Raw genomic sequence first — 15,401 nt, forward strand, 5'->3', positions numbered from 1 at the left:
GGAGGTAGATTGGATTCCTTGCCAGACACAGACTTGGTGTTGTCATCAGCCACCTCCAATATCCTTTGGCTCTGCACGGTGTGATCTAATCTCCCTTAAATCAAGATCCCAAATGGGGCTGGCCGTGCCATGTCACCAGTAGCGGGCACTGGAGGTGGAAGCACAGTGGGAACGGAAAAGGGGAATTGGTGCCAGTTGCTGGCACAGAAGTCGGAATCAGTTGCTCAGCCTTTGGGCTGTATGTTGCCTGAACGGGAAGGAAGGCATAAACCCGTGAGAACCACAGCCCCGTTCACACCCAAGGGTGTGAACGCTCTTGGCCAACGGAAAACTGTGGAGTCCTTGGGGTTCTCTGAGCTTGGACTCCCCGGGGACTCGACAGTTCAACCCTGAGCCACCCTGAGCTACATATATCCTCTTCTATTGGCAAAGGAAAATTGGCCCATCCTGTTTCTGCTGCTCTGGATGCAGTTCAGGTGAACGTAGCTGGATTTTTTAAAAAGAAGACCCTCAAAATGCTTGCGGTGGGGTGGGGTGGGGGAGAGAATGCTTCTTCTACACTAGCAAAGATCACTGGCTGGTCTAATCAAGCCAGCATGGGACGGGAACGAAAAAACATTGGACCAACTCACATAAGTACAATACAGGGAAGTAATATAACTTCCTTCCTCACCGTTGTCCTGCGTCCGTGAAGTCAGCAGGACGTTCTGGTGTAGGAGCACAATAATTTTTGATTGGATTTGAAGTGACCAGGAGGAATGGAGTCCCACACTAGTTAGAGCTGATCTTTCAGTCGGGGCTAAACGGACCTTGGCTGATCAGGAATAGCAGAGTGAGGCCTGGTTAGGGTTGGGATGGGAGGCCACCAGGAGACCCAGGGCTGGGAACCCAATTGGGAAATTAAAAAAAACAAAACCGAAGAAAGCTGTGGCTTCTCTCTTGTTGCCAAAAATACAACAGGGAAGTGTCTGTAGAAGTCCCCCAAAGCTGAGCCACACATTTTACAAACGTTGCCACCCTGCCTCCCAGCTTCAATCCTAAAATAATCTTCCTATCGTGAGTCTTCCTTCCCCACTCCATGCTCTTCACAAATCAAGAATTAATCCTGCATTCTTGATTTCAGGGTCGGCAGTTTAGATCTGGCCACCCCATTTTCCATTCTGGCTGTACCCCAAACTCCTTTCCCAAAGTGTTCTACAGTAAAGAAGGATTTGAACTGAGTTCCCATAACCCCCCTATCCCCTCAGCAAGGTCTTGGGAATTTTGGGAACTAACCAACCATCCAACCAACCAACCTGAACTCAAGTTCTGCATTCAACTCACCAAATGACTCAGGGGACGTCCCCCCACAACGCTAATCCGCCCTACAAACCCTAACTCCAGATCCCAAGGCCTTTGGCGATCCCAACCCAGCAAATTTCTAATTTCACTCCTCTTGGGATTATTACGCATCAGCTGCTTGGAGTGCTTGTGAAGGAGAAAAGCAGAGAGGAGGGACCTTTTTAAAATGAAATGAAATAACACCCCCCCTCCAGAAACACGCATTTTTGGACTGTCATGCTATGTATTCCAGCAACAGTAAAAATAGGTGTGGGTCTGCGTATATTCATGTAGCGGTATCTATTTATTTATCTCCAAAGAAGGCTGTCTGCCTGTCTGTCCGTCCATCCATCCAAGAAAGGGGGAGATGACTGATAGATAGATAGATAGATAGATAGATAGATAGATAGATAGATAGATAGATAGATAGATAGATAGATAGACCCCCTCCCCACTTTGCTTCCCATCTAGGAAGCCGACCAGCCCCTTTCCTCTCTGGATGGGGATCACGATGGTGGGCAGGATCCCCCCTTTCTTCCCTGGCTTCATGGAGCGGGGGGGGGGAAGGGGAAGGGGGGGCGGCGGCTGCGTGGATTGCAGACTCGCATCGCCGGGAGCGGAGCGTGGCAGGGCGGGGGGAGGCGATGAATCTGTGATCCCGCCCGGCGTCGGAGAACCAGCCGCGGCGACCGGGCTCGATGGTGGGGTCCCCATCCTGCGCGAGTGGCGGATGCTGAGTGAGAACCCGCCGCAGGGGAGAAAAGGGGGCCGGGAGGCGCGCGGGGGGGGGCGGGAGGCGGGGGAAGCGGGGCAGGCAGACCCCCAGCCCTGTTGGGGAGGAAAGGGGCCAGCGGAGGGGGCTTTGCAAGGGGAAGCCTCGCACAGCTCGGTTCCCCCCTTTCTGATCCCGGACTTTCTGCAATTCTGGGAGACCCGTCTTTCTGCAGCCTCCCCCCCCCGCCCCAAATCTACCTCCTTCTGCAGAGGTCCCCCCACCCACCCATCACAGCTCTGCTGGGCCGCCCGTTGGCCCCTTTGCTTCCCCATCGCCAAATCTGCCCGGGGGGAGGAGGTATTTTCCTAACCCCCCTCTATTCTTTGCCCCCTGCCCTCCAATCGGGTGGGGGGGGGGTCTTTGCTGTTGCTTCTCTTTAGACGACCGAGGGGGCTTTCGGATTGCTGCCTGCTCCCCTTGATCCCAACTGCCCGCCCTCAAACTGTCCTGGTTTGCCAAGAATTACTAATCCTAACATCAGTTTTCTCCCCCCCCCCGCCACAACAAAAAGGAATCCAGTGAGTCGATGACTCTGAATTTCTTGTTTTGTAATTCGCCTCCAATATACCTGGCTGCCTTTTCATACCTCTGTCACCTCATTCAGATAGACACCCCAGTCTATCCAGGTAACCCTTAATCCTTCTCCCACCCACCCCAACATTGCTGAGCCCCTCATTTCAGTCCCCCCCCTGTTTTTCCTCCCTCCCTGATCCTCAAACTGATTTCCCACACATTGATCTGTCTGTGTTTACTTCTGGCGGTTTCAGGCAGAGGAAAGGACGCCTGGGTTAATTGCAAAGGCTTGTTCTCCTCCTTCCGCCCCCCCCATCCCCAGTAGCCCCCTCCCTTTCCCAAGAGCTTGATGATCCCCTTAAAAGTCCCACCGGCTGCATTCCCACAACCTGCGTAACTTGGTCAGTCGAGCCATCCATTTTCTGACTTGCCCAAGACATCAGATCCTATGCTCAGCAAACGGGCCGGGTTTACAAAGTCCCCTTTAACCAAACCAAACTTGGCAGGTCGTGGGAACGCACCTGTTCTGTGATTCCCCAACCTGGTTCAGCAGGTACAACAGAATTCAGAAGACTGTAATAAACCTGCAGATCAGTTGACCAGCCAGCTTCGTTCTGATCCAGAGAGGTTCAGCCGGCTCCCACCCACCCATCTATCGCTGGCACCCTCCTCATTTTTATAGATCCCTTCCTGATGGATATGTCCATACAGGGTGGGGCTTTTTTTCTGGCAACAATATGAAACTGGTTTATCTTTACTTCTTTCCAGGACTGTTCTTGTGTTTGTTTGACTTCCCCATTTGGCTTTACCTGTTGGTCCCCCATCCAAAGGCTAATCAGATTTGCTTTTTCAGCAGCCAAGTCAACTCAAAAAAAGGGGGGGTTCTGCTCTATTTGCTTTAGAAAGGACAGAGAATCACTCTGGAAGCATGCAGCTCCTTGGAAATATATTCTGCACATGCTCCAGGGCACTCTTATTTTCATGGTTACTATATCATCCACCCTATTGATTGATTGATTGATTATGTGCTATCAGGTCGATTTTGACTCCTAGCAACCACATAGATTTTTCTCCATGAACCCTAACCTATACATCCATGCAAACTACATTTCTCTGCTTACATTAATAGCTTGGGGTGTCACGTTCCTTTTGCTACGTAGAAAATACCTTTAAAAGCTTCATCCGGGGGGTTTCTAAGATACGATCATCCTGAGTGGGGGCGTGCTCCCGGTTATCCAAAGTTCCCACAAACGTTCAGTTCACCAAATCCTAAAAAAGAAGGAAAAAGTTATCCGTGCCTAAACGGATTTGGATGGAGGGGAAGGGAACAAATTGAATTGGATTGCAGGAAAACCCTCCAATCAGATAAATACATATATTTTTAAATGGTCTGTTTTCGCAGTCCGTGTTGTATAACTTCTCATGTGCAGATGGTTGGGTGGGGTTGCGATTAGCAGTATGGTATAGAGTGCTAAAGACGGCAGTTTGAAATTGAGGATTTTCTTCTTCTTCACCGTTTGTGATAGTTTGGGAAGAGTTTGGGGGCTTGGAGAGATAGACCAGCTGCATGTAAAATTGGGAGTTACATCCAAGCAGGAAAACAGACTTCTGCTGCAGTTGATCCCAGATTCCTTTCTGATCTTGTCCTGGCTGTGTTCACACAGCACCCTAAGCCCCATGCTAGCCAAACATGTCTAAGATAGTGGTTCTCAACCAGCATTGCCACGGGCTTGTATCTAGCGTGCCAAGAGATTTTTCTCTTTTTTCCCCCCAAATGTTGTTGTACTACGTATACTCTGTATAATCTGTATATTCAATACAGTGCAGGTATTTTTACAAAAGTATAACTTCCCCTTGAACGATGTCCTACACGTTTAGAAAGGCATATATACGATTCATAATTTTCGGAGGGGCCACAGAACTCCTGCTATATCCAGTATTGTGCTGTGGATTCAAAAAGGTTGAGAACCGCTGGTTGAAGGGGTTGTGTGAACCCAGCTTATGTGGTGAGTCATGGCTGCAGTATATTGTCCAAAGCCAGAATGCTGGATTAATTCCATAAACCATGATTGATGGTTATTCCATAAACCATGATTAAGTGAACTGTTGTTGTGAAATAGGTCACAGTAGCCCAGCAAGCCTTTGTTGTTCTTCTTTGGAAAATATCAGTATGAATCAGTAGCTATTAATCTGGGGGTTTTTTTGGCTGGAGTTATTGGTGTGGTCTGCATAATGTATGGTAATTTAAGGCTTTTGCTCAGCCCAGTGGCTGGAACCCCAGTTATTGTGGATTATAAACCCTGGTTTAGGGCACTATGTATAGTGAGGACTGAGTCAGTTGTGCTTTATTCAACAACCATGTCTAAACAGACCATGGTTTAAGCACAATATATGAACACACTTAAAACCTGATGTTAAAATCTCAATGCTGGAGTTATGGGTATATCCATGATTATAAGTGCTTTATCGTATCTTTTGAACCAACTGCCCCAACCTGGCCATCCTCCAGATGTGGGTTCATCCCCCAGAGTTCCCCAGATGCATGAACTTCATCTCCCAGAATGCCCAGCTAGAATGGCCACTGCTGAGCATCCTGGGGGTTGAAGTCCACACATCTGGATGGAGAGCTTTGCTTAAAGCCAGAACTTAATCCTTCCTAAACTCTTCCTAGCTTTGTGCCACTGGCTCTATTATTGAGGCTGTAGCCCCAAAACATAAAACCAATCTTAAAAAGTTGATGTAGAGGTTGCCGCTGCGCCGTTTCCTTTAAAAAATCAAAATCTTCCAAAATTCAAACCTTGACATTACTGTAAGACATTGAAATTGGAACCAAGGCTGCACAATTTTAATTCATCTCAGCCTTGCTAAGCTCTTTCCTCAAAGCCTTTGATCTCCCTCAATCTGTTTCAGCAATACTTGAGAGTTGGGGTCTCCAATGGGGCGCCCAGGGGCACCAACATGGCTGCAAACACCTTCCTGCATGCCCCCACAAGGCTATGTCCCCCTCTGATATTTTGCATCTTTCAATTATTTTTTATTTTTTTAAAAACCACCACCAGCATTATGGTTTTGGGCCCCACAAGTTTTCTTCAAAAATTAAAATATGAGCTCTGTCCCCATGGCTGCCATCCAATGAACCAGCTATCCCCTCCAGCAGCCATTTTGTGACAGTGCCCACAAATGTCCTCCTCCCACCCCCAAAGATTGGGGACCCTCCAACTTGGGAATTATTAAAAGAATCCTTTGTTTTTCGGGAACCTGGTGGAGATGTAGCTTTACTGTTGAAATCTGTTTAGGGGGAATGAAGGTAGCCTTTCGAATAATTGATTTGCCATCGGCACCATCCGAATGGGGGTCTCCCTCCAATAGATGCGGGTGGCTTGAATGAGAAAGAAAAAAGTCCAAATTGTGGGCGGGGAGGATCTTTGCATCTTTGCCTCGGGGGCAGCCCAGCCTGGTGTTGCAGTTGTGGACAGGATGCAATTTTGCAGCTGCAAAGTTGACGTGCGTGTGATGTTAAGGAAAGGCCTGGTCCCAATTCTGCGATCTGTAACCCTACAGTAATAAGAACAAACCAAATTCAATATCCAGCAAGCAAACAATGCAGGTCTGATTCAGTTGCTTTGTTGCTGTTTTTTTTAAAGAAAATAAGGGGGAGACAGAACCGCTGCGTATTCTGCAATCTGTGCAGAAAGGTGTGGGTGACTGAGATCCCCGCGTGCTGAAAAGACATTCACTTTCTCCCTGTTCCCGTTGCGTTCCAGGCTAGGGCGGGGGAAGCAAGAAGTGTGACTCTTTGCAAAATCAACCTTCTGTTTTCTAGGCTTGTGGTGAAGAAATGCTGATTTTCAGCCTTGTTTGGAGGGCACACCATGGCGGTGTTCACACAACCCGCAATTTTGTGCCTGGATGAATCCGTTGTCCAGTGCAGCGCCCCATCCTAAAGCGTGAGCAAACCAAACAGACTCGTTCGCACAATGCTCTAAGCCAGGAAAAAAAACCACACCGAGGTTCTCCAACCCTCCAGGTTTCGTTTGTGTGAATGCAGCCGCCAGATCTTTCACTGATCTGGGTTAAGTGGATTGTGCAAACCCAGAAATCAGGGTGCAGTGTTTGGGGAACTAAACCAGGATCCGGAACAGGGAGGTACTGTAGTTGGGTGTTTTTGAAGCCTCTCCCTCTTCCTTTTCTGATGGGGACCAGGATGGGAAAAAGAGTGTTGCCTTGGCAACAGGGAGGCATTAAATATCTGAAATGCTGCCGTAGTAACAGTGCGGAGGTAGTTTAGGGCTGTCGCCATGGCAACTTTCAGGACTGGGAAGAACCCTTCGAAACCCGGAGATGCTAAATGTGTTTACAATCCTTGGGGGGGGGGGGGAAGGAGATTTAGTATAGGAAAACAACAAAGCCATGCACGGAAGGGAGGAAGTGAGCTAATGCAAAACTGGGGGACGAAATGACGCCGGGTCGGGTTGTTGTGAGCTTCTGGGCATGTCTAGAGCACCGACCTCAGCTGCAGTTAAGGCTGCTCTCTGAACCCCCTTTTCCAGCAAGTAAATGATTTCAGGCATTTCATTTCTTTCAACATTCATTTCGTTCAACAGATAGAGGTTTGGATTTAGGCTATCTACCTATTGCATTCAGACTCTGGTCTGGTGGGGAAGGTCACAGGCCAGGAGCAGAAAGACCCCAGTTCCACCGAAACCGGGGCAATCTCTCCCTCTTGGCCTACCTCCCAGGGGTGGTGTTGTTCAAGGGAAAACTACATCTTGTGCTGTGCTAGAATAGAAGTGTGTATGAGCTAAAAAGACTGAACATCTGACTTTGGCTCATCTTGAAAGCGAAGCCAGGCCAGACCTGGTTAACGTTTGGATGGAAGACCACCAGAAAAAGCGGCTAGATTGGGAAGGCCAAAAACACATCTCAAAAGTTAGACAGCGGGAAACAGTCCAGGTTGTCCCCTGGAGATGAACCAGGTTGGGCTTCTATATGGATGGGAGACCACCAGGAACACCCAGGACTACAGGCTCGACTGGGAATATATTTTAAAACAGCATCTTGGAAGAAAACAACGGCACATCGCTTCTGTATGATGGCCAAATCCACGTTGAGGGGTCCGTGAATTCGCCAAGAATTCTGAGAGAGTTTTTAAACCACGTATCCCTCGGATAATCAAACGTTCCTTCTTGGTTATTCCTTTTCTTCTGTTCTCTGTGCCAAACCGGACGTTGCAAAACAATAACAAGAAGAAGGAGAATTTAAGAGAAAGAAAGGTATTTTCCCCCAGCACCTCTTGCTGGAAAACCCACATGCCCACCTGGATTCACACAACCCTCTGCTTTTCCTTGCAGGATGGTGCTAGAAGGAAGCCCTGAAGCGGTGAGTTCTCATTCGCTTGACCTCCGTCGAGCATGTCCCCAGAACGGACGCTTTTACCCTTCGGCAGGGGACAGTATCCTGTTAACCAAAAAACCGGTGAAGTACGGGGAGCTGATTGTCCTGGGGTGAGTGAAAACATTTCTTCTAGGTCGCCCTGGACATTTGAGGGGCTCAGCGTGTTGCACGAACCCTGCTGCTCTGACTGGCAGACGAGCCACACGATTATTATCCAGTTATTCCAGGTTAGAGACAGGGAGACCTAAAAAAACACTTCGACAGGTAGAGAGATCCAGACTTCCACAACCCAGGAGCTAAAGCAAGCTTTGACTGGCTTAACTCCAAATCCAGATCACAGACCAGAAGCTTTGTGGCGTTAGGCTTCCTGAAAGCCTCAATCTATGGTTTGCTCTTGGTTGATGAGGTTTTAAGGAGGTTTACGAGGTTTGATGAGGTCTGGGAGGGGTTTCATGATTGCTATACTGTTTTAAGGGTCTCGGTGGTTGCACGCCGCCCAGAGACATGTTCTAAATAAATAAAATCTGCTAAATCAATCAGTAAACGAGGTTGCCTTGGTGGGAAATGAGCAAGCCACCAAGTAACCCCAAAGATCTGTGTTTGCTCAAAAGTTGGTTACTGAATTCACTCATTGTCTGGGTTTGCATAATGCAGCAAATAGACTGATGAACGTTGCTGGGTCTGCATTAAACCCCTCTGAACGCTTCAGGGTGCCAGGGAGAATTGGATGAATTAAGGAAATGATGGTTCGGTTCAGGAGGTTCAAGCGGGGGCACCGTTTAATGTGCCGTTAAGCCTTTAGCCCCGATACCTCTGGTAGGCATTGGACTTCGGAAGGAAGCACGGCGATAAATCTCAGTTTGGCAGAAACCCAAACTTCTATCGGAAGCTTCCCAGACCTGAAATGGCTAGCTGCACGCCCTTCCTCCACGCAGGAGCGACGTAATATATGTGTAACCACCTGCCAGCTGCAGGAACAGAGGAACCGAGGTTGATTTATGCGTCTCGTGCAAACACGGAGATGCCTCCGAACCTCAAGGCCTGCAAAAAAGCAACCTCAGAAGTACAGGAAGAAACAATCCAGGGTTCTGGAAACCGCCTTGAAAGCCGGATAAAATATAGCAAGCCCCCGTGCCCTCCTCTTTTCCACGCGGGCATCATGATACCCTGCGGGATGGGGCTTACGTCGTGAGCTCTCGGATGGCCCCAGAACTCACTGCTTCCTTGCCGGTCAAAAACTAGCCAGGTTTCTGCAGGGGATTGCCAGTGGCCAGCTGAGAACAGACCCTGGCTTGTTTTTGGCGGGCGAGGCATCGTTAAAGCACCGTCTTTCTCCTCCTGGTGTTCATCCGCGACTTGGGATGAAAAAGGAAAAATGGGAGTCGAGGGAGATCGTTGAACTTCACGGACCGTAAGGGCGATGTGGCTGTATTCGGTCTGGCCCAGGTGGGTAACCCTTGTTGCCCGGGTCTCTCCCAACGCAGGTACAATGGCTGTTTGCCGAATGGGGACAAGGGTCGCCATCGCAGTCGCCTGGCGCTGTACAAGCGGCCCAAAGCCAATGGGGTTAAACCCGACGTCATCCATCATATCTCCACACCCCTGATGTCCAAAGTAAGTCTAAAGACCCTCCTGGTTTCAGAACGGTCACCCCCATCAGTGTAATGCAGTGTATCTCCACCTCATCGACTTGAAGATGGGTGGACTTCAACTCCCAGAATTCCCCCAGCCAGCATGGCTGGCTGGGGAATTCTGGGAGTTGAAGTCCACCCATCTTCAAGTCGATGAGGTGGAGATACACTGGAGCAATGGGACTGCTAGGTTTAAATGTGGAGCCCTTTCAACCACGGGCCATGTGAGAAGAGTGACTCTGAGCACGTGCAAAGTTCATTTCCTCCCGCATCCAGAACAGCCATCATTGCTCTGAAGGGGGAATTTGGGAATAGGAGTCAGAACGAGGAGGGTAGCTAAAACTCGGGCGTTGTTTTGAAAGGTGCCCGCCTGCCCAGAAAAAAAAGGGGGGGAGACAGAGAAGACGGCAGGGAGCATTTCCCATTTTGCTTTGTGTTTTGCTGCCCAGCCTGAGCCATTTTGTGAGAGCCCCCGCGGGCCTGGGTTCAAACTCCCAAGTTGGGAACTTTGGGCATCTTTGTGAATGTAACAGAAGCTCCTTCCGGGCTGGACAGAATTTGATTTCCCATCGTCCTCCTTCTGAACCGCGGTTTATTGAGTTTCGTGCCGTGGAAGTCAATGGCTGGAGAGAGAATCTCTAGCTGGATCGTGGGAGAATTGATTATTTTTTCCCCCGTCTGCCCCAACAGGCGTTGAGCGACAGAGGTCAACACAGCATCTCCTATACCCTTTCCCGAAGCCATTCAGTAATTGTGGAATATACTCAAGACAGCGAGACCGACATGTTCCAGGTATTTATCAGGGCGGGTGGAGGAAGGGGGCACCTTTTCCGGGCCCCCAAGGATTACCTGATGGAGGACAGTCCAAGGGGGAAAGCGTTCGTGCCCTACTAAAGGCAGATCTTTGGGGAGACCCCCAGTCGACTGGCTGGAAGATGGTGTGCAGGAACAGATTCTTTTCCCAGCTCTTTCATCTAAAGCAGTGTTTCTCAACCTTGGCAGCTTGAAGAGGGGTGGACTTCAACTCCCAGAATTCCCCAGCCAGCATGTCTGGCTGGGGAATTCTGGGAGTTGAAGTCCACGCATCTTCAAGTTGCCAAGGTTGAGAAACACTGGTTTGAGGGTTTAAAGGGTTGTTTTTAATTTTGTACGCCACCCAGAGCCACTGCAGCGAGATAATTTAAAGACAGAAACAGAAGTCCATCTGAGCACTGACCCCAAGAGGCAAATAAAGTCAGTGTTAAGGAAACAAGAGAGACATCCACCTCGTGTTTTTAAGTTTGAATCGTTTAATACATCTCTCCACACCCTCCCTCTATTGCCAGATTGGCCGCTCTACGGAGAGCATGATTGATTTTGTGGTGACAGACACAACCCCGGGGACCAACTCCTCCGTGGACGGACAGTCGGCCCAAAGTACAATTTCACGCTTTGCCTGTCGCGTCATTTGTGAGAGGAACCCTCCATACACTGCCCGGATTTACGCTGCTGGCTTCGACGCTTCCCGCAACATTTTCCTTGGAGTGAGTGAGTCACCAAGGCGCTCCGTGTATGCGTGGGCGCACACGCATGTGCAGGTTGGCACAGCCGCATTCACACAATGCATTAAGCCTGGCACCTGGATGGATTTTTTTCTGCCCTACCACAGTACATGACTTGATGCCCACCCCAGGCTTCCTTCCAGGCCAAGTATCAACGTATCCTCAAGTTATCTGGGTTATCGTTAAACTGGTCAGCCACTACCCTGGCCAAATCTTCTCACCCACTCATCAGACCAGTCTAACACCTCCATTTGCTAATATTTTCTATCATGGTTAGTTTGGTTTCGCGGCGGGGGATTTGGAGGCCTGTTTAAGATTTACACTAAAGGTTTGTACGGCATTCACACACCCAGGTCAAGATCTAGCAGAAGCATTTGCTCTTGCGGAGAAACCCAACGGGTGCTAACCTCGGTCAGGGTCAGCAAACTGCAAATGGGCTGCGTGTGCCCACTCAGAAAACGGCTGATTTCTTACCCACGTTAAGCATGCTGTGTAAACTCTGGGTTTGTAATCCATTGCAAAACGAGGGAGAGAACGAACTTTTTGACTGGACGTAATGCACTTACACCAGGGGAGGGGTCTGTTTTGGCAGAGTGGGGCATATTGGTATGTCGGGGGCACGTTGTAGGTGCATTCACAAAATGGCTGCCACAACCAGGCACGGCCAGGCTTAAAGAACCTGAAGAGTTCATTACCCCCCCTCCCTCCAAGCTGTGGGATCTCTGTTGGGACCGAAAGACATCGCTGCGCTAAATTAATTGCAGACCTGATGCTTGCAGGTAGTTCTCGCTTAATGACCACAAGAGGGACAGGAAGATTCGTTGTTAAGCGGGGCAGTTGTTAAGCGAGTCATACCTGATTTTACAACCTTTCTTGCAGCAGTCATTACACAAATCACCACAGCCGTTAAGCAAATCATGTGGTCATTAAGCAAATCATGCAGTTCCCCATTGATTTTGCTTGCTGGAAGCCGGCTGGGAAGGTCGCAAACGACGACCGCATGACCCCAGGATGCTGCAACCGTCGCAAGTGCGAGCTGGTTGTCGAGTGCCTGGATCGCGATCACGTGACCACGGGGGTGCTGCGACAGTTGTAAGTGCAAGAACAACTGGCCATTTAGAACCAAATTATTCCCACGTAGGTTAGGATGGCAATTTTTAAAATGTTCTTTCCACCGACCTTCCAGCAGTGAGGTGGTTAAGAACCAGCCACAACTCCTTAGTTAGAAATTGCCGGGTGTCTTTGCCCTAGACGGGGTTGTGTTAGAAGCCCCTTCTGAGCAGTGGGGCCGTTACCAACCTGGACGCTGAAACGGGACCTTGATGCTTCTTCTCTCGTTGGCAGGAGAGGGCTGCCAAGTGGAGGACTCCAGACGGGCTCATGGACGGGCTGACCACCAACGGCGTGCTTGTGATGCACCCCAACGGTGGCTTTTCCGAAGACTCCACTCCAGGGGTCTGGCGGGAGATCTCGGTGTGCGGGAACGTCTACGCTCTGCGTGACAGTCGCTCCGCACAGCAGCGGGGAAAGCTGGTAGGTTGGCAACTCTGCGGAGAGGAACATCCAAGAGAGGGACGATAACTCAAGGGGAGTGGAACTTCTCTTCGGCATAACAGAGCTCCAACGTTTCTCCAGATGTAAGGCTCAGGAGAAACATGAGATGCTAAACCCAGCTTAATAAAACTTAACTTAAAACTTAAACCCAGCTTAACCAAGCTTCACTTAAAACTTAAACCCAGCTAAATAAACCTTCACTTAAAACTGAAAGCCAGCTTAACAAAGTTTCACTTAAAACTTAAACCCAGCTAAATAAAACTTAACTTAAAACTTAAACCCAGCTAAATAAAACTTCACTTAAAACTTAAACCCAGCTTAACAAAGCTTCACTTAAAACTTAAACCCAGCTTAACAAAGCTTCACTTAAAACTTAAACCCAGCTAAATAAAACTTCACTTAAAACTAACCCTGCTTCTCCTTGCATGCAACTCTTCGGGGAATCAAAGGGCAAATTCTGGCATGGCGCAACCTGATCTCTCTTCCTCCCTGCTAGGTGGAGTTGGAGTCGAACGTGCTCCAGGACGGTTCCCTGATCGACCTCTGTGGAGCCACGCTGCTGTGGCGGACCTCGGAGGGCCTCCTGCGCACGCCGACCCTGCAGCAGCTGGAGGTGCTGCGCCAAGAGATCAACGCTGCCCGGCCCCAGTGCCCAGTGGGCTTCAGCACCCTGGCGTTCCCCAGCCTGGCCCAGCGGGGCGTGGTGGAGAAACAGCAGCCCTGGGTCTACGTCAACTGTGGCCACGTCCACGGCTTCCACAACTGGGGCTTTCGCAAGGAGAAAGGGAGCCTGGAACGCGAGTGCCCCATGTGTCGGAGGCTGGGCCCGTACGTGCCTCTCTGGCTGGGCTGCGAGGCAGGGCTGTATCTGGACGCCGGACGCCCCACCCACGCCTTCTGCCCCTGCGGCCACGTCTGCTCCGCCAAGACTGTCCAGTACTGGTCGCAGATCCCTCTGCCCCACGGCACACACGCCTTCCACGCAGCCTGCCCCTTCTGCGGCACCTGGCTGACGGGCCAGCAGGGTTTTGTCCGCCTCATTTTCCAGGGACCCCTCGACTGAGCTGGGGAGGGGGGCAGCGTGGCCCGCCCGGCGGGGAGACGGTTGGAAAATAAAGGCACAACATCCAAGAACAGATTCAGCCGCCGTAGCTTAATCGGATTATACTGGTGTCTGCATCGGCCGGAAGGCAACCCCATCTCTTCCAATCGAAGCATTCGGGGGGGGGTTGGATTCAAATTTGGGGAGACAGATTCTCCTCTACATCCTTCCTCATCCTCACCGGTCCCAATGGCCATTTCTTTCTTCCCCACCCAAAACCAGTCTTCACCGCTGCCGCGAAGCAGAGGGCAAGGGACAAGCGGAGGTGACCCTGAGGCTTGGTTCACACAAGCAGGAGTGAGTCATTTTTGGTTCGGGGCCAACGAAAGCCAAACCGTTATCTTCAAACGGCATGAATTGCCCCAGGAAGCTCTAATCCAGGGTTTCTCAACCTTGGCCACATTAAGATGTGTGGACTTCAACTCCCAGAATTCCCCAGCCAGCCATGCTGGCTGGGGGATTCTGGGAGTTGAAGTCCACACATCTTAAAGTGGCCAAGGTTGAGAAACACTGATCTAATCCAAATCTGTTGCTTGGACATTGTAGGCTATACCGCCGTTGTGATTTATTTACCCCAGGTGTTGTGTGAACCGAGCCTAGATCCATGTTCGGATCTGTGGGGGCCCAGGAGAGCTTTGCTGTTGCTAACACACACATATATATCAATCACACTGCTGTGGTTTCTCTTATTTATTTACTGTACAGGTAGTCCTCGATTTACGACCACAATAGGGACCGGAAAATTTTTCGTTAAGTGGTGCAGTCATTAAGCGAGGCATCACGTGACTGCATCTGGTTTTATGACTTTTTTTGCCACGGTCATTAAGCCGACATCACGTGACCGCCACTTGCGATCTCCCCTGCTGGCTTCCCCATTGACTTTGCTTGTCAGAAGCCGGCTTGCAGGTTGCAAATGGCGATCACGTAACTGTCGTAAATGCGTGATGGTTGCTAAGTGCCCAAATCATGATTATGTGACCGCAGGGACGCTGCAACGGTTGTAAGCGCGAAGACCGGTCATAAGTCATTTTTCGGCGCCGTCGTAAGTTTGAACGGTTGCTAAATGAATGGTCGTAGGTCAAGAACTATCTGTACAGGATTTCTCTCCTGCCTTTATTTTGTACAGCTCAAGGTGGCGTATGTAGCGAGCCCTCCTCCTGTCTTCCTCACAACGACAACCCTGTGAGGTGGGTTGGGCTGAATGAGAGGGACTGGCCCAGCTGGCTTTCAGGCCTAAAATTCACGGTCTCCTGGTTTCTAGTCCAGCACCAAAATGGGCTTCTTCTCTGGGCCTAATTAAAACCCTTTGCACTCCTTTCCCTCTTCTCTTCCAGTTGAGAGGGGAGAATGAACTTTCTAACGTGCTTTCCCACCCCAGAAAGGAGGACATTAGGGGGAAACCCTTGTACTTTCTCTTTGCATTCACCCAATGTGCTTCCTCTGCTTCCTGCTTCTGAATGAATGCTTTTTTCAAACTTGCAAAACGGTTACATCACTGCAAACAAAAAACTAACTGGAGATTGAAACTAACCAACGGTTGGATGTGGTGTGGGAGCTCTGCTGGGGCTTCT

General features: G+C 49.9%; 1 protein-coding gene across 1 annotated transcript; it reads left to right on the plus strand.

The window, feature by feature from the left end:
* Nucleotides 1–1,975: 1,975 nt before the first annotated feature.
* PELI3 (pellino E3 ubiquitin protein ligase family member 3) lies at nt 1,976–13,851 on the plus strand. Its single transcript, XM_088137537.1, has 7 exons — nt 1,976–2,057; nt 7,960–8,112; nt 9,487–9,616; nt 10,324–10,425; nt 10,959–11,156; nt 12,519–12,707; nt 13,225–13,851. Exons 2-7 carry the CDS (start codon nt 7,961–7,963, stop codon nt 13,789–13,791), a joined length of 1,338 nt encoding a protein of 445 aa, XP_087993663.1. The 5' UTR covers nt 1,976–2,057; nt 7,960; the 3' UTR covers nt 13,792–13,851.
* The last annotated feature ends 1,550 nt before the right edge of the window (nt 13,852–15,401 follow it).

This window comes from Python bivittatus, unplaced genomic scaffold, assembly GCF_059951505.1.
Source record: "Python bivittatus isolate LINGU-HERP-01145 unplaced genomic scaffold, Pbiv_v1 ctg000180_np1212, whole genome shotgun sequence".
Taxonomy (NCBI): domain Eukaryota; kingdom Metazoa; phylum Chordata; class Lepidosauria; order Squamata; family Pythonidae; genus Python; species Python bivittatus.